The sequence below is a fragment of the Nyctereutes procyonoides genome, unplaced genomic scaffold, assembly GCF_905146905.1.
Source record: "Nyctereutes procyonoides isolate TBG_1078 unplaced genomic scaffold, NYPRO_anot_genome, whole genome shotgun sequence".
NCBI classification, from domain to species: Eukaryota; Metazoa; Chordata; class Mammalia; order Carnivora; family Canidae; genus Nyctereutes; species Nyctereutes procyonoides.
Genome location: NW_026575029.1, coordinates 3,065,754 through 3,090,423, shown reverse-complemented (window position 1 = coordinate 3,090,423; position 24,670 = coordinate 3,065,754). Strand labels below are relative to the sequence as shown.

The following is a 24,670-nucleotide window of genomic DNA, read 5'->3' as shown; positions in this document are numbered from 1 at the left end:
TTTCATCTTCAGAATTTTTAAAAAAAATTATGAGCTCCATTTATAAATGTGAAATCTTATTTTGCTTCTCTTTGGAAAACAGAAGGCTTCTCTGAACCATAAGATCATCTTTCTCTTAAATTTATTTGTTTGTTTGTTTGTTTATGCTAAAATTTATATAAATGGGACATATTAAAATGTTTTTTTTTTAAAAAAAGATTTTACTTATTTATTTGAGAGAGAAGGCAGGTGCACGCAAGCAGGGGAGAGGGGCAGAGGGAAAGGGAAAAGCAGACTCCCCTCCTGCACAGGGAACCCAGCTTGGGGCTCAATCCCAGGCCCGGGGGACCATGACCTGAGCTGAAGGCAGACACTTAACTGATTGAGCCACCCAGGCACCCCTAAAAAGGGTTTTTAAATTTTTAAAAAATTTCTTTGGGCTTCTAAGAGATCACATAGAAATCCTTAAGGCTAGTTATTGTCTAATATTATAAATGAGGAACCTGAAGCTCAGAGAGATAAAGCAACTTGACCAAGGACCCACAGGTAGCTAGCTGGCTTACCTAGCAGAAGGATGGTTTCTGCCCAAGTGCCATGACTAGCAAGCTAATGAATAATAATAGAGGACATGCCTCATCCATGGCTTCTGTAGAGCTCTTGGCCGGTCTTTCAAGGTCAATGGGAAGGTGCTTAACAAATACAATCAAGTGAAACCCAGAGAAGTGTTTTGCAAGCTTTCCTATGAACTGTACCAGGTCCTATCACTAGGAGACGCCCTCCAAGACAAAGAAAATTGATATTTTTTGATTGCTTGTCCTGCAAAAGCTAGACATGTGACTTCCTAGCTCTCCTTTTGTCTCAGGGCACCAACATCGAAAAAGAGATACGAAAGTCCCATATTTTTTTCAAAAAGGAAAAAAAAAGTTAGACTTTCAATGTGTGTGAGTGTAATAAATAAGAGCTTAATTTCTTAGAACCATATCAACACAGGCCTCCAACAGGTGAGGCTGCTATACTGCTCATCAATAAGTCCATCAGACCTTGTTTTCTTTGTAAAAGGCAAGGCTCAGGTTAGGCCAGATTTAATGATTAACCGCTGATAGTTGAACGTGTGGTTAAGGGCTGCTTTGGCAAGTAGGCACACAGGCAAACCCAAGTTCCACTGTGCGTGTCATTTTTTGGAATACACAGTAAAACAAGACAAAAAGATTTTAATGTATTGAGAAAGCAAGCAGCTCGACCAAGGTGCATTTTTGATAATGCCGAGATTTTAAGGCCTTTCGCAGACATGCTCCACAAAGAGACAATGTTACATAACATTGGGAACAGGTAAAAGTAAATATTAAATTGAGCGTTACCTGAACAAGTTCATTTAGAAGAGGATGAAGACCATTTGGGAAGAAGAAAAACACTCTTACTAAGAATGCGGCAAACAAGCAAACAAAATGTTTTCAGGTACGATTTCAAAAACTCTTAAGATTTCTCTCCAGCAATGATTCCTTGAAGTGACTTTTTTTTTTATGACAGAGGCTTTACAAACTTTTAAAATAGAGAATGATTGATTGATTAAAATTTGTCCGACTTGATATTCTAGAAGCTTTTATCTATAACCAAGTTGAGAGAAGATGCAGAATGAAAGAAGACTAGTAATTTGTAATCAATGACAAGTGGTTTATGAATTAAAGAGATTTTCAAGATCAATACTAAAAAACAAGTCTTGATTTTTCTCACTGATAGTTTTTCATAGAGCCGTTAATTCAATGCTTTGGGGGGATAAGCAGATTTATTGGCAACCAAGGTGGCCTATGAATATATTTCCAGCAGAATCTTTAAAATGGGGAACTTCATGAGTATAAAATCATTTATTTAGAGCTTCTCGACAGGTATGGAGAGACTTCAGAGATGCAAAGAAAGGAAGCAGTTTGGAAGAGAAAACAAGTGGAAAAATTGGAGTGGGGGAGGGGTCAGATGAGGGCAATGAGAAATATCTAGTTAATGGTGAACTGCAGGCAGCGGGGACGCAGAGATAAGGGGTGTCATTTCTCCTGTCAGGTTCTGGGTTCTTCAGAACTAGGAAGGTGTTGAACACTACACACAACCATGCTGAGGAGTATCCTAGGATTTGGGGAAGATACAATTCAGCATGATGATAAGAACCCTGCAAACACTATGGAATGAACCACTCCCCTCCCTCCCTATCTCTTGTGAACCCTGATGTCAGCAAACTAATTGCAAATTCACGTTCTGTGTTCTAAACACATGCACGTTTTTCTCTTTGTAGGATGATTGTACTATATCAAATGGTACATTTCATTTTATTTGCTTCAGTTTCTGGTGGTAAGTAGAGTTGAATCTTGGGTATGAATTAGAAATAGCTTGCTTGGTTCCCCGACTTGAAGAAAAGAAAACAAGAGCTTAAGGCCAGAGACAGAAATCGTCCCAGGGTCCCACGCCATCTACTCCAGGGAAGGATGTAATGAGTTTATTTTTCACTTAAGGCTCCAGGGATTTTCAAAGCAGGGATGGCAATTAAGGTGCAGAATTGTTCATAATAGTAGCAATTGAGGTCTATATGTTTATCCACGTTCTTACCTATATTTACATCCAAATATACATCTATCATTACTAGTTTGGTGGTAATTAGTACTTTGCTTTGCCCTAAGGTGGGATTTCTGTGGACAGTGGGAGTATTTTGAGTGCAAATAGATTATGCACTAGTGGGGGCGGCCTTACAACTCCGTTGGAAGCAACACAGAGCTTGGAAAAAGGAGGCAGTCTTCTGATAACTTCCAGGTCATTCTTGGGTAGCTGCCAGTTTTGGAGAAAATTATGCTATATGCAAAGGTTGTAGTTGCGTAATTTAGAAGTGTATGTGGTGGGTTTTGAACCAAGTCTGTGGCAGGGACCCTTGACCCCTTTTTCCCACAGATCCCTTTAGGCATAAAGTAAAAATACACAGGATTACCAAGAAAATCAATTATATTGCAATACAGTTAGTTAAAATGTAAACACACACACACACACACAAAACAACCCTGATATAAAAATAGATGCTTCTTATTAACAAATGATAGAACAGAATAAAAGTGCAGAGTAATGATTACCACCAAATCAGTGATGAGTGATAATGGTATTTTAAGATATCTGCAGCTCTAGTGTTTTCTTTTTAAATCTGTAATTTTATAATGAAAAAATTGCAGATACTATGAACACTAGGTGGTTTGTTACTTACATTAACAATAGGCTATGCCACCTATTATTTTTATTGTAATAAGAATTTGAATTATGTTTTATCCTTCCCAAAGTATTTCATTTTTAGTACATATGTATATATACATTTTAGGTAGATAGATAGAATGTATATGTTATATATATGAAAGATATTAAGACTTTGGGCCATATGGTAGTACTTCCTAATAGGAATATACCAAGATTAAAAGCTACAGCCTTTTATTCAGTGACTAATAATGACCTAAAAGAGCCACAATCTGGAATATTAGATATCTCTTTATAGAAACAGAAAAAAATTAATTTTATGCAATTTAGCCTTAAAAGAAAAAACACAAACCTGTGTATGGGTTCAGTTGGAATGGGATTCAGTTATTTTTCTGAGAGTCTAAAGTTCCTGTTACTAACTTGGCCCATTTTAAATAGTGACGTGATACAGTATACCACACCCAAGGCCATCAGACCCTATTGAAAAATGACCACTCTGGATCCTTTGCTTCGTATAAACATAGAGTTTCAACATATGAACAGTAGGGAGAGGAAAAAGTAGGTGGTCCATTCCAGACTTCAATGCAACCCTAAAGAACATCTTTTGCCAATAAAGCTTTGTGAAATTATTCAGTTACCCACAAAGCATCCGTGTCTCCAAGACAATCACCCATCGGCACAATTCCATGGAGGCAAATGGGCCATTTCATGATTTCCTTTTCTGTCCGAGGCTGCTTATCCAATACACTAACATAAAAGTGTTGATTGCTCTGATTTCGACGTTCAGGCATATTTTCTGTTAAGTAGATCTACTTTGCTTGTCTTTGTGAGATTATTGTCTAATTGGATATGTGCAACTAATACCTGCCATGTATTACATCACAGGCTGTATAACTGAGCTGTTGGCAGATACCTGCTTTCAAGGAGGAGACATCACTACCGTTTTTACGCCAAGTGCCAAGCACTGCCAGCTTGTCTGCACCCACCACCCACGCTGTTTGCTCTTCACCTTCATGGCTGAATCGCCATCTCAAGATCCTACCAAATGGTAAATGTTTGCATTTCTACATAGATAGAGGAAATAGTCTTTACATGAGGATTATTTACCAATAAACATTCATATAAATATAAAATATGAGGTTAACAGTTGGAAAACATATTGTCCTTCAATTAAAATATTAAATATGGGATCCCTGGGTGGCGCAGTGGTTTGGCGCCTGCCTTTGGCCCGGGGCGCGATCCTGGAGACCCGGGATCGAATCCCACGTCGGGCTCCCGGTGCATGGAGCCTGCTTCTCCCTCTGCCTGTGTCTCTGCATCTCTCTCTCTCTCTGTAACTATCATAAATAAATAAATAAAAATATTAAATATTACAGAAAAATAGATGGTGTTTAGGCAGATCAGGAAAGAGCAAGCATGCCTCTCAGTGTAGACTTCCCAATTTCTCTGTGGTCTAGATTTTAATGATACACTTTCTCTCCTATTTCTCTCCACTTTTATGCCTCTTAATCATTTCGTTCTTTGCTTTTTGATTGATTATTGATATTGGATATTATTTAAACCAGTGCATTTCTTTCAATTATTTTCTTAGGAAATACATAAAGGTAGTTTCAAAGAATAGTACAGTGATCCCCTGTCACCACCAAGGCTTTTGTCATTTGTTCTTTATCTATTTAACCATTTGAATTAATTTGGAGACATGGTAACACTTTACCCCTAAATATTTCTGCATACATTTTCCTACACAAAAGACATAAAATTTTTAACAAGAATCCCTTTATATCATCTCAATTGTAGCCCAAATATAATTTATAGCTATAAACTGGAATCTTCTCCAGATTCACAAATTGCATTTAGTGAGTTTTGTGTCTATAGTTATATTTTATAAAAATTTTAGGGCATTCCATCCACTGCTTTTGTTTCCATATTGAACTTGAAAATTCAGTAACAAAACTTTACTACAGAATTAAGTTATCGACATCTTTGTATATCATTGCTACATTCATAGAAATTTACACAGTACCCAAAACGTATAAAATAATTATTCTAGAATCTACAGCAGGGCTTAGCAAATGTTTTTTTTTTTGACAAGGCAGGGCATAAATATTTTAGGCTTTATAGATCCAGAAGCAAAATCAAGGATATTAAGTATTTATATAACCATTTATATAACCATTTAAAAATATAGAACCCATTCTCAGCTCATGGACCATAAAAACCGGCAGAGGGTTGTTTGATCAACAGTCCATAGCTTACCTGCTCCTGTTTCCGGTTAGTGGGGAATACCATATGTGATCTTTTAGGAGTAGGGATGTTGGAATGAGAGACAAACTCACAGTTTTGCTGAGAAAGTATTTGTTTTGGCATGAGATAGAGGAGCTTGCTTCTTTCTCCTTGACTTTCTATGTGCTGGCTTTTAAGATTTATTATTTTAAAACATAAGTTCTCATGCAGTTATTTATTTACTTATTTTAAAAAACAGGTTTACTTGTATCCTGAAAGACAGTGTAACAGAAACATTGCCAAGGGTGAATATGACAGGAGCCATTTCTGGATATTCTTTCAAGCAATGCCCACACCAAATAAGTGGTAAGATGTCTTATTAGGATTCATAAGTACTAGTTACTGTGATATATACATATAGTTACATCACATATAGTGTTATAACTATAAAATAAAACCCTGCTATATGGTCATCAAGTCTCCTGATGAAGTTCCTTCAGTGTAGAGTAAAAACTAGTATGCATGCATCCCACCCACCCCCGTCCCATTCATTGAAATTTTTGCAATAGTTGGATATTCTCCAACTATTACTACATTCTCACCATTCCTTTATTGTTTTTTTCTCCTTTCCAGCTTAAAGTTTTATATAAAAGTCCTTGTTAAACATATTACTTCAAATCAAAAGAGCAGCTGTAAAGGTTGACATGACACTTGTCTTAATTGTGAAAAGATTCTTGAAAAGGTTAATGAATCAGTCAATGAAATTGCAGAGACCAGGAAGGCCAGGGCAGAAAACTGAAGCAAGAATTTATAAATCTATATTGTTGTGATATAAGAGGGACATTGGCATTCGTTTAGTGCTTCTATGTGAGAGTAGATTAAGCAAATTAAGATGAAAACAAAGGACTTCTGAGGAAAAGTGGCTGTAGGTGTCAGAAGAGAAAGTCAGGAGGGACAGTTCCTAAGGTTCCAGTTGCCCCTGGAGTCTGGAAGATCCTTGCATGTTCTGCTTTTATTTCCAGCTTGCAACAGAAATGTATATGTGGATCTGGTCATGAAGGGCATGAACTATAATGGCTCCATCGCCAGGAATGTTCAGGAATGCCAAGAGAGGTGCACAAACAGTGTGCACTGTCACTTTTTTACATATGCAACAAGCCAGTTTCCAAGCGCAGAGCATCGGTAAGTGAGCCATAGGCTGAGCATAAGGACAGTAAGGAGATTGTTACAATATCGGATGGAAAATAAAAGTTATCTTCAACTTGATGCCAAAATTTATTCTTAGCCCCTCAATGACATTTCTATAACAAGCATAGTGCTGGTAGTTTTCTTCATAGAAAGTGCATTTAAAGCCCAACTTGCATGTATTTCTCTTCTGGTAAGGAGTCCCTTCTGGTAAGGAGTCAGTTTTAAGATAAGTTCCTTATCTAAGACAAAATAACTGAAGCTCATGTGAAGTGTTTTAAAAATCTTCCCCGATCCCAGATTTTGAAATATTCCAGAGATAAACACGTAGGAGTAGAAAATGACCTGATCTCTAAGGATGAATATGTGTTCTCTTAAAAAAAATAGGGAAAATATCACTGAATTTTATATTTAGAAATATTTGTGATACTTTAGAGTTGTATAGTAAATTATACTTATCTAGGATCCACCCACCCCAAAACGAGAGAGAGAGAGAGAGAGAGAAATAAGTTCAAATGATTAGTTTTTGGATTTACCTTTGGGCTTTAACATTCTACTCTCCACATTCACAACAAGGACATGAATGCAAAGCAGATGAAGCATCAGAAATTCATTTCAAAAACAACAATGATACAACAAAACCCTCAAATTAATAAGCATGGTTTGTATTTAGCTTAGTTCATACTGTATCTTTTTACGTATTTTACCTCTAAGACTTAACATGGATAGCAAGCTAGGAACCTGGGAGTTGCTGGGCATTATAAAAAAATTTAAACTGATACAATTGGGAAGGGCTTGAGAATTCATTACTTCCTACCTGCTACTCTTCAGGCCACCATCCCTTCAAAGCTGTCCTTTTAGTGGTGAAAAATAAAGTTGAAAAAAACAAGGACTCAAGTCCAACTGTCTAGCCTTTCTCAGATCCATGCTTTCCAGAGTGATCTCTTACCTGTAATATCCAGGAGTCTCTAAATTGGAATTTCTTATCATCTTATGTTTTTTTCCTACTTGTATTTAGAAGACTAAAACATTTTCCACTTTTGTTTTTATTCAGTAATGTTTGTCTACTGAAATACACAGAAATGGGGACCCCAACCAGAATCACGAAGCTCAGTATGGTGGTGTCTGGATTTTCATTGAAATCCTGTGCGCTTTCTAATCTGGGTAACTATTATTTACTTAGTGAGATGGGCTAGCCATTAAATAGTAGGAGCTGACGGTATGTATGATGGGTCTAACTTAGGAGCCCAATATGTGCTCACTGATGAAGTGGACCAGTGATTTTTTACCTTCTTCATGTGAAAATTCACTATGTCCTAGATAATCAGAGCTATATTTGTATTTAAAATAATCACTTCATGTTGTCTAACTTAAAAAAATTTAAAGTCCTTCAGATAAACATTTAAAAATTTGTTATTAAGACTTTATTTCTTTAGAGCAATTTTAAGTTTGCTGCAAAGTTGAGGGGAAAGTATAGATGTCCCATACACCACTGCCCGGACACATGCACAGACTCCCTCATTATCAACATCCCTCACCAGTGGTACATTTGTTACCATTGATTAATGTGCACCAACACATCATGATCCCCTCAAGCCAACAGTTTATACTCTCATTCACCCTTGGTGTTCTATATTCTATGGGTTTGGACAAATGTATAATGACATTTGCATCCCTCCCTCACCCCACAATGAACTTTTTTTTAAAAAAAATATTTATTTATTTATTTATTTATGATAGTCACACACACAGAGAGAGAGAGAGGCAGAGACATAGGCAGAGGGAGAAGCAGGCTCCATGCACCAGGAGCCCGACGTGGGATTCGATCCCGGGTCTCCAGGATCGCGCCCTGGGCCAAAGGCAGGCACCAAACCGCTGCGCCACCCAGGGATCCCCCACAATGAACTTTTTATATGGAATTTACAAATACTGTGACTGGGATTTTACTGATGATATTAGTGAATTGATTTCTTAAGCATGGTTTCTTCTGTTGTACAGCTTGTATTAGGGACATTTTCCCCAGCACGGTGTTTGCAGACAATAACATTGACAGTGTCATGGCTCCAGATGCCTTTGTCTGTCGCCGCATTTGTACTCACCATCCCAGCTGCTTATTTTTTACCTTCTTTTCTCAAGAATGGCCAAAGGAATCTGAAAGGTAAGGAGTTAATAACAGCTGATCAAAATCCATCATTAAAAATTCTGAGCTACTGGGGCACCTGGATGGCTCAATTGGTTAAGGGTGTGCCTTCAGCTCAGGTCATGATCTCGGGGTCCTGGGATTGAGTCCCACATCGTGCTCCCTTCATCCTTGATGTAGCAGGGAGGCTGCTTCTCCCTCTCCCTCTTCCTCTGCCCCTCCATCTCTTTGTACCCTCTGGTTTTCTTTCTCTGGTGCTCTCTCTCTCTCTTTCTCTGTCAAATAAATAAATAAATAAAATCATTTAAAAAATTCTGAGCCACTAAACCTTTAATCTAAATGTCTGTATAGGATAGATCAAAGCTGCGAAGAATTCCTAGCTCCATTCTCTTTCTATTCCCCACTTAATGGCCACAAATCTCATGTTAGCAAGGACTCTTGTTTTCTTTAGCTGAGGTAGGGCCCTGCCTTCAGCAAAGAGAAAGTTGTTTAGTTCTGAACAGAATGAAGAAAATATGGATGACCATTTGGAAGCAACTTAGTCCAACACCCAGTTTGAGGTCATTGAATCCTGAGCAAAAAGAGCTGAGAATATTAGTGAAATGTCAAATCCAAAGTGAAGAGAAGGGGAAATGAAGGCCTCCATTAATGGAATTGGGGGTAAATGTGGACAGAGGTTTGAACTGAGATGCTGCTCCCTACTGATGGGTATTAATATAGGAAACCATAATAAAAGCATAGGAAATTTCTTTGATCATTAAAGGGATATCTGTTGGGATTGCTGCCCTGCATTAATAAGACTCATTTAAAAAAATTAAGATTAAATTGGCTTCAAAATCTAGCTTCTCTATATCATCTGAGTCAGAATTGTCAGAATCCCTGGTAATTGCCTGACTTGGCTGCCCACATAGGGAATGTGTCCCCAAGAACAGTCCATCCAAGGTAAGCCCTCAAGCTCCTTGTCCGTCAAGCAAGTCTGATTTTCCATGGAGTGACTCTCAGAAGTACTAAGTCCATCACATGAAAATATATGTGTTGCTTTCATGTAGTCAACAATATAATATAATTTATTTGGTGCCTACTTTTTACCAGGCCCTCTTCTAAGCACCAGGGATACCATTAGTGAACTAAAGAGAGAAGAACTCTGCCCTACTTGGACCAGGGTGGAAGTGACAGAGAAGTAATCAGATTGGAATTAATTGTCCATGTAGGGAAAATAAGATTTGGTGATGAATTTGATGTCTATCCAGAGGAAAGAGTCCGTGATAGATCTTAGACTTTTGGCCCAAGGAATTGAAAGGATAAAAAAGACCCATGACTGGGATACAGATTTCATGAGGAACAGATTTCAAGAGGGGAGCCTCGTAGACATCCAGAAAGAAGGGTTGAATTGGCAGTTAGGAAGAGAAATCTGGAACTAAGCAGAGAGGTTTATGTTCTAGATCTGTGTTTGGGTGTCACCAGCATACAGCTGGGAATTAGAGTGACTGAACCTGGGTGAGACCATCAAAGGACCAGATGCAGAGAAGAAAGTAGCTTCAAAGATTGAGCCTTGGGACATTATAAATGTCACAGATTAGAAAGATGGCTTTGTACTGTTGGGTTAATCATTGTTCTGTTTCTTTTTTATTCCTTTAATAAAATTCCCGATTGACAACTACACAAGGAGTAAAACATTGGGTCCTCAATATGATGATGAATGAGAGAAGATGGTGAATGTGACAAGCCAAGACTTGGCTTTTTTAAATTAATTAAAATTAAATAGAACTATGTATTCATTTCTTCAGTTGTATTAACCACATTTCAAGTGCTCACGAGTCACATGGGGGTAGTGGCTATTGAATTTGGGTGGCACAGACATGGACTCATTTCTATCATTGCAGAAAATTCTGTTGGACAGCACTGCTCTAGACTGGGATTTGGGGCTAAGTAGGAAAAGTTAACTTCCTTCCAGGACAATGCTGCCTGTGTAGAGCCTGTGTTGCATTTGATTTATCCCTGTCTAAACCAGGGGTAAATCTGCCATCCAGAGTTGCCCAGCAATTTCTCTGTAGCATGAAAATCATGGAATCTTTGAGACAGGCCAGGAGTGTTGAAAGAGAGGAGGTAAGGGAGGAAGATACTAGGAACACTGACCATAGAACCAGCTCAGAAGATTTTGTATGGAGGCAAGGGGTTTCTTGGTTTTGAAGATTTGTCTACAACCTATGGATCATGGGGTCTGATTCAGTGATTTATGAGGAGTGCTTGCAACATGAGAAACTGTTCCCTATTCAATACCAGCATGAGTTACCTTTTTTGAAAAAGAAAGATTTTATTGATTTATTCATGAGAGACACAGAGAGAAGCAGAGAGACATGAGCAGAGGGAGAAGCAGGCTCTCTGTGGGGAGTCCAACGTGGGACTTGATCCTGGGACCCTGAGATCACAACCTGAGTCAGAGGCAGATGCTCAACCACCAAGCCCCCCGGGTGCCCCGTGAATTGCCTTTTGTATGTGCTGCAAAAATGGTTCTTTTTGTTGATATGTTTTACATGATACATTTACATCCTCCCCATTTTGTTTTGTTTTGTTTTGTTTTTATGGTTAGAAATCTTTGTCTCCTGAAAACATCTGAAAGCGGATTACCAAGCATACGCATTAAAAAGCACAAAGCTCTCTCTGGTTTTAGTCTGCAGAGCTGCAGGCACAGCGTCCCAGGTAAAGAGCGGCCGCGCTTTCTCCTGGTGGAGATGGGTGACCCGCGGTTGACAAGCGCTGAGGTCTTGGGTCTCACATGTGACCTGTGTTTTGCTGCCTAGTGTTTTGTCACTCTTCCTTTTACCACAATACGGATTTCTTGGGAGAGGAACTGGACATTGTTGATGCGAAGGGTCATGAAGCCTGCCAGAAAATGTGTACCGATGCCATCCGCTGCCAATTTTTTACCTATTCCCCATCTCCGGAATCTTGCCACGGAGGGAAGTAAGACATATGAAGCCTCACCTGGATGCTCCTGCCCCGTCTCTTGAGGGGTGCATTATGTTTATACTATTGTGTTTCCAACCTGCAGGGGTAAATGTTACTTAAAGCTTTCTTCAAATGGATCTCCAACTAAAATACTTCATGGGAGAGGAGGCATCTCTGGATATACACTGAGGTTATGTAAAATGGATAATGGTGAGTCTAATGTTACCTGGAAAAAAATCCATCTGAAGGGGTTATTCTATCCCAAATATATCATGACTGAGACAGTCAATAATAGCCACAAGGAAGAGAAAATTGCTATGGTAATGAGCTTGGATGCAATTTTCTGTTATTTTTGCTCCTGTTACCCAAGCTGACCATGTTTTCAGGGTGAATATTGAGCCTTAACTAAACTCTGCATTGCCTAGTATTGTATGAATATGTATTTTAAGTTGACACATTTATATAACTGGTATTTCATGATGAGAGTCAGGTTTAGCTGACTCTTTGATGTTTGATTCTTGTTAGGAAGCCCAGTGGTCTTTCTTATCCTTTAAAATTAAACATCAAAAAAAAAAATAAATAAAAAAATAAATAAATAAATAAATAATAAAAATTAAATTAAATTAAACATTAGCCAGCATTTTGGTTAATCAAATCATTTTCATTTTCTGTCCATGGGCCATTACTTGACCTTTAGTTGAAACACAAACAATGATCATATGTTTTAAAAATTATGTATTTTTTCCAAGATTTTATTTATTTATTCATGACAGACACAGAGAGAGGGGCAGAGACACAGGCAGAGGGAGAAGCAGGCTCCCTGAGGGGAGCCCGAGGTGGGACTCGATGCCAGGACCCTGGGATCATGACCTGAGCCAAAGGCAGATGCTCAAACACTGAGCCACCCAGGTGTCCCTGAAAAATTATGTATTTATTCTAGAAATAAAGTAGCTCCTTTTCAGGGGACTTCCTTCTTTCAAATGGCCTGCAAGTGTTCTGCATATTTATGAATATTGGCAAAAATTTACAGTAAAACCTTGTTTACTTATAACAGTGAGTGTGGTCGAGTAAAAAGGAAATGAAGAGATTGTCTAGATTAAAGGAGACTATAATAACATGAGAATTGTAACAGAAATCAGATCAGCGGTGGCCAATTCCAGTGGCTAATTTCTGAGCATAGTAGCAAGGGCTGGCTTGTAGGCAAACAGATGAACTAAGGGACAGAGAATCCCCAATGGGAAAGAATATACCACACTCCTCCCTAAGCCACCATAATAACCTATTATGACTTCAGTACTTACTGATTTACATAAAACTATATTTTAGACTTTTATTGCCTAATGTTCAATATTCTAAAGCACTACAAATTTAAGATTCAGCTGAGATTTAATGAATAAAATAGAAGTGATGATTATACTTTGTAATAGTTTTCAAAGTATAAAAAATCTTTTGTCGGAATTATTTCTCTATTGAGAAGGTGTGTAAATCCTTAACGTCTATGAATTTGTTTCATAGCATGTACAATATTGCATCCTGTGCTAACATCCTAACTCGGAGACCATGCCTTCCTGGAGTGTAGATGGATCTGATGGGAATCTTTGGATGGCTCAAGCTCCTTTAAAAAGCAAGCCAATTAAGTTGTATCTCAAATATTCTGTTTTCTTCACAATACATTCACCTAAGACAGGAGGAGTATTTATGATAATTTTGTCATCTTAATTCTGCTAAGCCCTAGAAGGGACACTTGGCACTTGGCAGACTTTGCTGTTAGTGATGTTGATAGAGTTTCTAAAATGGGAATCAGCACTTACACCTTAAATTGCAGAATCTATTCCCCACCCTCCTTCTTTCATTATCTTCCTCTCTGATGAATGTATGGATCCTGATCTGTGAAGGCTACAGAATATATCAGGTGGAAATTGGTAGCTGAAGCAGAAAATACAAGATAAAGGGAAATAAAATCTTACGGCTTTTTAGGACACCTTCTGAAACTAGATAATTAGGTTTTCCTGCACTATATTAGATGAAATAATACCCTAATGGGAGGTGATATCTACCAGAGATATTTATCATGACTTATACTGTCCTTGGTCCTCATAACTTTTTGAAAATACAGAGTAATTGCCATCAAAAGAAATGTTCCCTGCCCCCAAATCTAATGCCAAACACATATTTTCAGCATTTTATTTAAACTGAGAGACAAAACAGAATGAACAAGACCTATTATTTATCCCCAAGAAAATCTTTATTGACCTATCTGTAACATACTTTGGTTACTGCTTACCTATTAGTTTTCCTAAACTTTGCCTTTCCTTTCTTATAAATCATCATCTTATAAATAAATCATCCCTGTAGTTCCAGAATCTAGTCAAACTCTTCAGAATGTTTCTCTGAACCTAATGTCACCCCATCTACTCTCAGGTGACAACTCTTCTCCCAGCACACCAGCCTATTTAAACTCTCACAAGCACACGTCTTCAAGATTCCTTTTCCTGCCCTCTCCTTTTCTTTGAAGCCTGCCCCAGGATTATGCATCCATTTTCCTATTGAGGAAAGAAAGACCTAGAGAGATTATTTTGCACCTATAAAACTACAGAATGGACCATCTAGGACTTGGATTTTGACTAGCGACTCTTTTAACTTCACAATCCTCCTTTAGCTAAGGCCATGAGGCTTCCCTGATCCTCTGGGCCTTACTATTCTGAGTGTGTCTGGGTGTAGCATGTTGACATCACTGGTGAGCTTGCTAGAAAAATTTTCACGTCTTGCCCCAGACTGAATCAGAATACAACATTTTAAAAGATAACGGGGTGAAAAAAAATAAAGTAAAAATAACATAAAAGATTACCCAGTGATCCATATGCACATTAAAATATGAGAAGACTTGTTCTAGAAAGCTGATGTTTATGAGTAACTCATTTCCAGTCTATCAAGGTTACTGGGACAGATTTGGTCAAGACTCCCATCAGGAGGGTGACATTCTAGGAAGTAGAAGTAGAATGGATTCTCCTGCCCAGGACAGCTAAGACAGGAAGAAACAAAGGGGTAAATCTGAGTCATAGTCCTTGGAAAGTATCAAGGATTGAATGTACGGAAACCCAAACTGTCAACAAGGCCAAAAGGCAGAAACAGTTCACAAACAGAAGAGCAGCCCAGGTTTGGATGGAACCCAGCTGGAGCAGGAGAGACTGGGACCAAAGATCAGCCTGAGGGGAAAAAAGATGAGGGGTGGGGGAGGTTGGATGGATGCTGTAAACTGAGTAGAAGGTGCTCACTTTTCTATATAACAGTATTCTGAAACTTTAGCAGGGCTGATTGAAATCCAGATGACTAGGCTCCACTGTCCAAGTTTCTGATGTACTGAGTCTGAGGGAAGCTCAAGAAATTGCATTTCTAACAGTTGGTCCAAGGGCCACACTTGACAACTGCCGCTTTGAAAGAACCATCACAGTTATCACATGAGGGCATATAAGACAGCATGCAATACCAAATGAGACTTTCTTTGGGGGCATGTGATTACAAGCTGCCTTAGTCATTCAATTTTCCTGTGCATGTTTTGCTTGCCAACCTGATTATAAAATTTCTTCAAGTCAAGGTCATGATAAAATATCGAATCGAGGGAAGGTTTTCTTCTCTTTGTGCCTAAAGGAACATAACTACCGATAAAAAAGGAAGATTTAGGAAGTTACTCATTGCAACCCTTCTGTTGTAGCATGCACAACCAAAATCAAGCCCAGAATTGTTGGAGGAACGGCATCTGTTCATGGTGAGTGGCCGTGGCAGATAACTTTGCATACCACGTCACCCATCCGGAGACACCTGTGTGGAGGTTCCATCATTGGAAACCAGTGGATACTAACAGCTGCTCACTGTTTTGACCAGTCAGTACTATTACTGTTTTTATAAGTTCCCCAGGTTCATATATTTATGAGATCTATCATTAGCAGTTTAGTAAATACTTTAAAAATGTAAATTATCCTATTTGTGGAATTAAATTTCTATTATGAAAAAAGTTTTCTGTTATGAAATAAAAAGGAAAAGGGAAGAACTACCTATGGTCTACCAGCATTAGGTTAGGTACAGGAACATGATGGCATATTATTTCACTTTCCCATTTAAATGCATACACATGCCCAGGGGTGTTCTTGCTGTTTCCTATCAGAACATATGTTCTGTGCCTTACCTTGGGCGTCAGTTCCAGAACTAAACACAAAGAGAATTTCCCCTTTTATAAATCTAGTATGTCATTCCCTGTCTTCTTCACTTCTTCCCTGTCTGGTCTTGTTTCCTCCTCACTCCCCTCCCCTTCCTTTTCTTTCCCTTCCCTCCCTTCCCCTCTTCTCCTCTTCTCTCTCTGTGTTTCCAAAAATAGGTGAAGTTCATTATGTATCCTCAAATTGGATTCCCTACTTAGGTTAATTTCAACACAGGCCAAACCTAAAAGCTTCTTCAAGAGAGTACATGCATCCCAGGGAATTTTAATTTTAGTTGGCCAAACTTCCTCAGTATTCTCTGACTTTCCAGACATGGTATTGTGTGTTTGTTTTTCTTTTTTCTCAGTATAGCATACTCACATTATAACTCAAAGATCCATTTGAAGTCAATAGTTTCCTTTACCTTTTACCTTTTCCATGTAGGAAAATGGAATACGAGAAAATCCAAGTGAATTTCGCAGGGTCATGGCTAATCAGTGGTAGGGTTGAGATTAAAACCTGGGACTCTTCATGAGAGGGAAATTGAGAGGAAAAGAGAATGAAGGAGAGGGAGAAAATGTGTGTATGTGTGTTTGTTGGAGGGTGAAAAGACCCTTCATTCATTTTTATGTGCTTAATATATTAAATACTAGCCAAGAACTTTCTACAGGAGGAATATATAAGTAAAAAATCTTAGCATGAAATCACTCCTTTCCATCAAAAAGCCTACCACCTGCAGAAAACATTAGTAATAGGCAGGTAAATAGCAATTAACTCAAATATTTGGGAATTATTTGGTAATGGGAATTTCTTTTCCTCTTACTGTTTATTCATTAGGATAGAGTCACCTAAAATCTTGCGTGTCTATAGCGGCATTTTAAACCAAACGGAAATTAAAAAGAACACATCTTTCTTTGGGGTTCAAAAAATAATAATTCATGATCAATATGAAGAGGCAGAAAGTGGGTATGATATTGCCTTGTTGAAACTGGAAACGGCAATGAATTACACAGGTATGTGGAGTTTTAAATGGAAATTTATCAACAATGATGACCTAGATGCAGTGTTTAACACCACCAGATTCATGACCTGACCCAGCAATCTCAGGGTAGTGTTGTAATCCTGAAAGAGAGGAGGTCCGCAAAGCTAGTCTTTTAGTCTATTCATACTGGAATTCTTTCCCAATTATTAAATCTTATTGTGGGGTGTGAGTGAAGAACTAAGTTTTCTGCAGGTTTCCTCAGCTGCACCAAATGATAGTATCTATAATAAATTGGAATTTTAAAGATGACTTATATCTCTTGTTTAGGGACAAAAGGATTGCAGGTCAGAATGAGTAACCAATTTCTACAGGGTTACAGACCTAGTTAGAGAGATGGACCCAGCAGGGAGGGCTGTATCTTGTCTCCCCATCATTCCCTCACCCTGGGATGTTGATGGATAATGCTAAACATGAGGAATGAAGATGAATAGTAATGAGGCAAAACCCAAATATAATAAATAGAGAACACACTGCATAATATAAAGTGAAATAAGAGAGTCTCTCTGGAGAGAAGATATATTTTGATTCTGATGACTAAACTATGATTTTTAAAATTTAGATGCTCAAAGACCCATATGTCTACCTTCCAAAGGAGATAGAAATGTAATATATACTGATTGCTGGGTGACTGGATGGGGGTACAGAAAATTAGCAGGTAAGGAATGATGTATCTCAATGTGCTTCATCCTAAAGATAAAAGAACATAGCTCAGTCTTACCCTTTCCTACTGTATCAAGCAAGGCACACAGCTAAAATGTGAGTAAAATAATCACATCCTTCAATGACAGAGAGCATGCTAATAAAAGTGAAAAGGCAAAAATTGCCCAAGTGAGGAGGATCCCACATTTGTTTGATTGGAAAATTTAAATATGACAGTCTCTTTAAAGACTAATTGAAGTTTAATGTGAAACCTAGCACTTTTCATGAAATGTCCTAGCCTGTTACCAGTTATTTTCTCTGGGAAGCAATTCCAGTTAGAACCATACTTAGTTTAGAGCTTAATGTTAACAAATAACCTCTTCTCTATACTTGGTAGTTACTAAAGGTCTGTGAGATAAACCTAATATTTTTTTCCTTCTAGATTTTTATGTAGATATTTTTATTTCAAATACACACCTTTATATTATATATATGATTATTCCATTAACAAGCCAAAACACTTTTTTCAGGCGAAATACAAAATACTCTCCAGAAAGCTAACGTACCCTTGGTGACAACTGAAGAATGCCAGATAAGATACAAAGGACACAAAATAACCAATAAGATGATCTGTGCAGGCTATAGAGAAGGAGGGAAGGATGCCTGTAAGGTAAGAGTGTTTTCAACCAATTAAATATATTCAGGGACTCTTGGGTGTCTCAGTGGTTGAGAGTCTGCCTTTGGCTCAGGGCGTGATCCTGGGGTCCTGGGATTGGGTCCCACACAGGGCTCCCCATGGGGAGGCTGCTTCTCCCTCTACCTATGTCTCTGCCCCTCTCTATATGTCCCTTATGAGTAAATAAATAAAAATCTTTTCTAAAAAATGAATATATTCACATTAGAATGTTTAATGCATTTTTTTAAGAGACAGCACTAGTCAGGGGAGGGGCAGAGGGAGAAGGAGAGAATCCCAAGCAGGCTCCCCAGAAAGGTTAGAGCATTTAAAAAGCAGTTTTCTTCCCCTGACTAGGGAACCATGGCATATTTGTTTTTACTACATTGAAGTTTATTAAAGAGCCAAGAATAGAATTTGAGGCAAAATCACTCTGAGGAACATGTATTTGAGATGAGAAGCATCTGAACTCATCTGTGCATCTTTTCTTTTTTTTTTCTCCTCCATCACAGGGAGACTCAGGGGGGCCTTTGTCCTGCAAACACAATGAGGTCTGGCACTTGGTGGGCATCACCAGCTGGGGAGAAGGCTGTGGCCAAAGGGAACGGCCAGGAGTTTATACCAATGTGGTTGAGTACCTGGACTGGATTTTGAAGAAAACTCAAGCAGTGTGAAAGAGTCCCTAGAGGCCATTTGACATCTGACCCTCATAAGGCATAACAGATTATTTCTGGGTGGGAAGGTTCTGATTTCACTGAAGAAGAAGACACACCATTTCCCTCCATGGGTTATAGTACTGAGACAGTAACGCATGGGAGGGGGTTGGTATTTGTGAGAATGTGCCAATTAAAAACAAACTCATTGTCAAAATACCCATTCTATGATAAGCATAGTTTGTGTTCAGCATCCAGTCTCTTGCTTTCTGATCACACCTTACTGAGCCAAAGAAATACTATACGGTGATATCTTTTAAGATTCAAGTATTGAGAGTTTTAAGATTGAAGAATCAAGTTGTGGCGCCAGAGGCTCCAGTGGGACTGCCAAAAGCAACCACCATGAAAAGATTCGTTAAGCAAGAAATGGGAGCTGGAGAAAATGGGGACAAGGACAGTCACCATCATTTTGCAAGAATCTGTACTCTGCCTACGTGAATATCTTTCTTTTGTGAAAGGAGAATTTGACTGGGTTCAATGGCAGGTTTTCAGAATAATCAGGAATGTTTGTCACTTCAATTCTTTTTGAGAGAGAGAGGAAGAAAGAGAGAGATAACATGAGTGGGAGGAAAGGCAGAAGGAGAGGGAGAGAGAGAATCTTAAGCAGATTCCATGCTCAGCATAGAGCCTGATGTGGGGTTCAATCCCATGACCCTGAGATCATCACCTTAGTGAAATCAACAGTTGGACTCTCAACTGACTGAGTCACCCAGATAACCCTGTCATTTCAATTTTGTAAAATGTTTTTAAATTAGTTTGGGTAGACACAAGCCATGAATGAATGTGAATGTGGACTCTATAATTTCTATATGGGAAAGGATTGAAGGCTGTAATTTACCTAAAAGTGGTACCTTAAGGGAAAAATCTTAAAGTTGACTTTCCTTAAAAACTATTAGTGTGTGGAATGTATATTTATTCAGTGTGGTTCTGGGTAACGGAAGCTGATAGAGGTGAGGGGAGCAAGCTAGAGCCTTCCTAAGACAAGGTGCCAGTGTGAGTCTACAAATCTACATTTATGGTAATAAAAGAATTGGACAGAAATCATACAAAGTACATCCATACTACAGGGAAAAAGCAATTTAGGAACAAATGGATGGCTCGTAGAGTCTTTGTTATCTTCAAAACAGCTCCCTGTATGTTAAGTATTAGGGTTTTTCCCTGTAGTGAGAATATTTGCCTGGTAATTGTTTCTAATGTGGTGCAATAACTAGAGTGTCTTCACTGCAGTTTTCAGCCTATGTCAACAACTTTACATCTCATCCCATATGAAAAGTACTTATTGAGCACACAGAACTATGGAACACAATGTAAGCAAGTAGCCGTGTCCTTGCCGTCATGGATCCTTGGTCTAGTTAGCATAAACAACAAAAAGAAAACAATTACACGACTATAAAACTTCAGGGAGGGATGCCCAGGGTTCTATGACAAGAGAGAGGAAGAAGAGCATTTGAGGCAGGTTCAAGGACTGGGATAAAAATGAATTTGTGCTGAGGAAGACAAATGAAAAACAAAAGCAAACAGAACCCCAAATCAAAGACTGGGATGGTATAAAGGGGCCCAGATCCAAAACGCTTACAGAGTCAAACAAGACTGGAACTGAGACTTGAGCACCTTTAAGATTACCAAACAGCAGCAACAATTTTCTTATTATTTGCTCATTACCTTAGTAGTCTTGACGTAACACTTAACATTAAAAAAAGTTAGGATATAATTCCTCATAGGAAGAGATCTTTCCTCTATGTTCCCCATTTGTGTCTTTTGTTTTGTTCAAAAGGAGAGGAAGAGGCATGAAAGGTGGAGGAGACCATGTGTTACTAATGCATTTCTGAATAAATATGTGCTCTTTAAAAGAAGGATAGAGAAAAAGATCTTTCTGGAAAGTCTCGACAAATATTTGAGAAAACCATATTAGTTTTGTCATACTTAATGTTGTATATTATTTTAATTTTTGAACAGTAAGTATATGCCCATGATTCAGAAATGGAAACAGTGTGAGGAGATATAAAATATACAATGGGAAGGTCTCCTGCTCTGCATCAGAAGATTGCACACTCTACACACAGTTCAGCACTGTTCTTGTTTTCATGTAGTTCTCTGCCTTCAAAATATTTCTGATTGTTGCATAAAGGGCTTTCTCAGTCCGTTTTTTACAAAAGTATGGTATTCCAGTATGGGGATTCCGTAACCTAGCTGCCCACTGATGGACATTTAGGTGGTTTCCAATTTTTTCACTCATTGATATGTATGCAGGTAAATTTGTAGCTTATATTCCAGAAGTAGGATTGCTGAAAACAAAACAAAAAGAGTAAATGCATTTGTAATTTTGATAAATATTATCCAATCTCTCTTCAAAAATCGGTGCCAATTTTCTCTCCAATTAGCAATACAACAGAGGGTCACATTTGAGTAACATTATGAAATTACAACTTGGGAATTTTTGATGGCCTGATGGTTGGAAAAAGGTATCTCAATGTAGTTTTTTTTTTTGCAATTTTCTTAATATAAATGACATTAAACATCACATGTGTAAGATCACCAACTTATTAACAGCTTATTTTTTATTTAAATATTAATTTAGTAGTTACCATGTAGACAAAAATAGATTATGTTCCTTGCAGCCTTATAAACATGGTAGGGGCAGTCCAGATGGCTCAGCGGTTTAGCGCTGCCTTTGGCCCAGGGTATGATCCTGGGGTCCTGGGATCGAGTCCCACATCGGGCTCCCTGCATGGAGCCTGCTTCTCACTCTGCCTGTGTCTCTGCCTCTCTCTCTCTCTCTCCCTCTCTGTGTGTCTCTCATGAATAAATAAACAAAATCTTAAAAAAAAAACATGGTAAGAATTCTTGCAAGAAAAAAAAGCCTAAGACATCCAGAGCTTATCTTGTTCTAACTGGACAGTAGCTCAGTATTATGAAAATATTGGTTGGCTGTCCTTCCCCTTGCATGTTACAGACATAAATTTGGGCCAGAAGTAGTGCCATCTCCAGTTCTAGGGATGGATCCTGACTTGTGTGCATCCATCCAGTGATAAATGCTGTCTTCCTTGCCCTGGGAATTAGTCTGTGGATGAGTGAGTCTAGGCAGCTGGCACATGCATCCCCCAGCTACTGTGATTGGCTCAGAGATGTCAATCTGAGCAACATTTAAGACTTTGATTACGGATGGGAATGACTTTCTCCTCCTCCTCCTCCATGTGAGTGAGGAAGCACTGATCTTGGTTGTGGCAATAGCAGTTTTGAGAAGTTTTGAGAAGTCAGCCCAGGGCCCACTGAGACATAGATACAGAATGCCTGAGGCCTGAACAAAGTCTGGGCCTCCCTGCTTCATTGCAACAAATCTCTTTTCATGTTTATAACAGTTCAAATTGGGTTTTCTATTACTTGCAGTGGACACATTAGGATCTACTGTGAATTAGTGACCTAAAGTATTAATATTACCCTGATTCAAATAAATGTAACCTACATATATTAGGCACTTACAACCTATTCTACAGGACATGGTCTGTTTTTTTCTTCTATTTTTTTTGTTTTTTCTTCCAATTTTAAAAGTTATTATTTTTTTAGAAATAATTTTGATTCTACGCATTTAAAGAAAGGTTGGTTGTGACTCTTTATAGAGCTGTCCCTCTCTCTGAGATGAGTGGTGCTCCTGGACAGCGAGTGATGAGGTCTCACCTAATGTGGTTCTCACAGGCCAGCACCCTGGGCACCCACAAGTTGCCATTATCATAGACTCTAGGAAGTGAACCCAAACTTTGGAATGAGAATCATATACAATATTAAGCCATTTATTTAAGAAAGACTGTAAACATCACATTTTATATTATATATGTTACACTTAGGGCCCTACCCATTGTCCATCCTCATTAAAGAATCAGGGAACCTGATCCATTTGATGAAGAGGCATCTTTCCTTTTGGTCCCGTTCAGTCCCTCTTCTCTCTTCATCCTCTGGACTCTACAATGTGCTGGGCCTGGAAAATCCAGGTCTTCTGATTATAATCCCTGGTTCTCCCAGGTCCAATCCACACGTGAAAGGAAGTCAGATAACACACGAGGAGGCAGTCCTTTGTCAGGGCATGTCTTTCTTTTTGTGGCCACATACATATTAGAAAGAAACAGATTTCTAAGGTGCTACACGTTACCACAGGCATTTTACACCGACCTGCTCTTCTGTGCACCCACGGTCTCGCTACTAAGGGAAGGCTGCTGTTCTCAGGAGGTGTGTGTCCTCCAGCCGCTTCTAGTTCAGTTTTGGGGAATAGCGCACATGGAAATCAACTAGGATCTTCTTGAGCAGCCTGGTAAACCATCCTATGGAAGGTGTGCCTGTAACGGGAGCATACCATTATCATGGCCTTCTATCCCAAAAGACTTAAAATGGACATTCTAGAGTTAAGCCAAGAGCTTAAGCAGATACCATAAACCTGAAATCTGGTAGGCCCAACAGCCAGTGATTCGTATTGTTAATAATAGCACTTTGATTAGCAAAAATAAGAAAACACAAATAAGGAATTACAATTATCTACCTCTTACAAGTATGCCTGCGGTGTGCTGCACGCTCTACTGTGTGCTTTACCCTTTCTACCGTCTCATGCTCCTTGTTACCACCACATCTGATAAGGTATTGTTATTTCCATTGCAACAGAATGTTATTTGCTTTTACAGGGGAAAAAAAGAAAATTCAGCTTGTACATATTTTCAGCTTAATTTGCCATTGCCCCACTAGATGGCACTTTGATACCTCTTCTTGTTACATTTTAAGCCTTAGTATCCAGACAGAACGCATTTAATATTGTCTAAAATTCTAGGTACAGACGTATCTAGCAGCCTTCAATCAATTGCTTCAATTCAGATACGCTTGACTTTTCTAATATGATTGTTGTAAATATCTAGTCTCTAGATAGTGGACAACGCACTTCAGAGGCCCCAACTTTGGGGACTTCCCTTCCTGTTAGTGACTAACTACTGTGAGCCCCCAACAGTGGGCGCAAGTGGGTCTAGGTGTGCCAGGTGTGCTCCTCAGACACCTGGAGGACCGCAGGGGGAGAGCTCTCCTGTGTTCCACCAAACCATCCCCGTTGTCATTTGTCGCATGGATCAGGACTCCTTGTCATGTCTCTGTGGATTCCTATAAGCCACTGCCACCGTCCCCACCGTCCCACGACCCCCTCAACCTTCTGGTCACTCCCTGCCTCTCCCTCACACCTGATTTGCTAAACATGGGAACAGAATGCCCTCCCTTGATTACTCAGAATATTAGCCTCAAGTTGCAATATTTAAAACAAACACTGTTTTTGAATCCTAGAGGCTTGATGATAACAGAAAAGAAAAAAAAAGAAAAGAAATACCACCGGCACACACACACACGCACACACACACACACACCTACAGGCAAACACATACGCACGTGCACACACTCAGAAGTGGATGTGGACACAGCCCCTCCAAAGCTCCACAGGTCCAGCTCCTGCCTGCAGGTTTCCCTCCTGGCTGACTGCTGCAAGGCCGGGCTCAAGCACGCTCCAACCACGGGGCCCACGGGGACAGAACCGGGTTTGGTGGGGCAGTTGCTCGTGCTACTCTGTGCCTACAGAGGTCTCTATCCTCGGGTTTCATTACCCGGGTCTGGAAGCAGCTGCTCCTCATTCCGACTCAGCGCCCTAAGGTCAGTGGCAGGGCCTGCAGGGTAGTTACCTCGCTTCCTCCCCCACGCCCC

At 39.1% G+C, this 24,670-nt stretch overlaps 1 protein-coding gene across 1 annotated transcript; it reads left to right on the top strand.

The window, feature by feature from the left end:
• The first annotated feature begins 949 nt into the window (after positions 1–949).
• Positions 950–21,477, top strand: F11 (coagulation factor XI). The gene is made up of 15 exons (XM_055315754.1): positions 950–1,434; positions 2,261–2,316; positions 4,081–4,243; positions 5,678–5,784; positions 6,441–6,600; positions 7,658–7,767; positions 8,602–8,761; positions 11,334–11,443; positions 11,545–11,707; positions 11,796–11,902; positions 15,405–15,573; positions 16,723–16,898; positions 17,487–17,582; positions 18,097–18,236; positions 18,752–21,477. The coding sequence occupies exons 1-15, from the start codon at positions 1,403–1,405 to the stop codon at positions 18,911–18,913; spliced, it is 1,911 nt and encodes a 636-aa protein (XP_055171729.1). The 5' UTR covers positions 950–1,402; the 3' UTR covers positions 18,914–21,477.
• Positions 21,478–24,670: the final 3,193 nt, after the last annotated feature.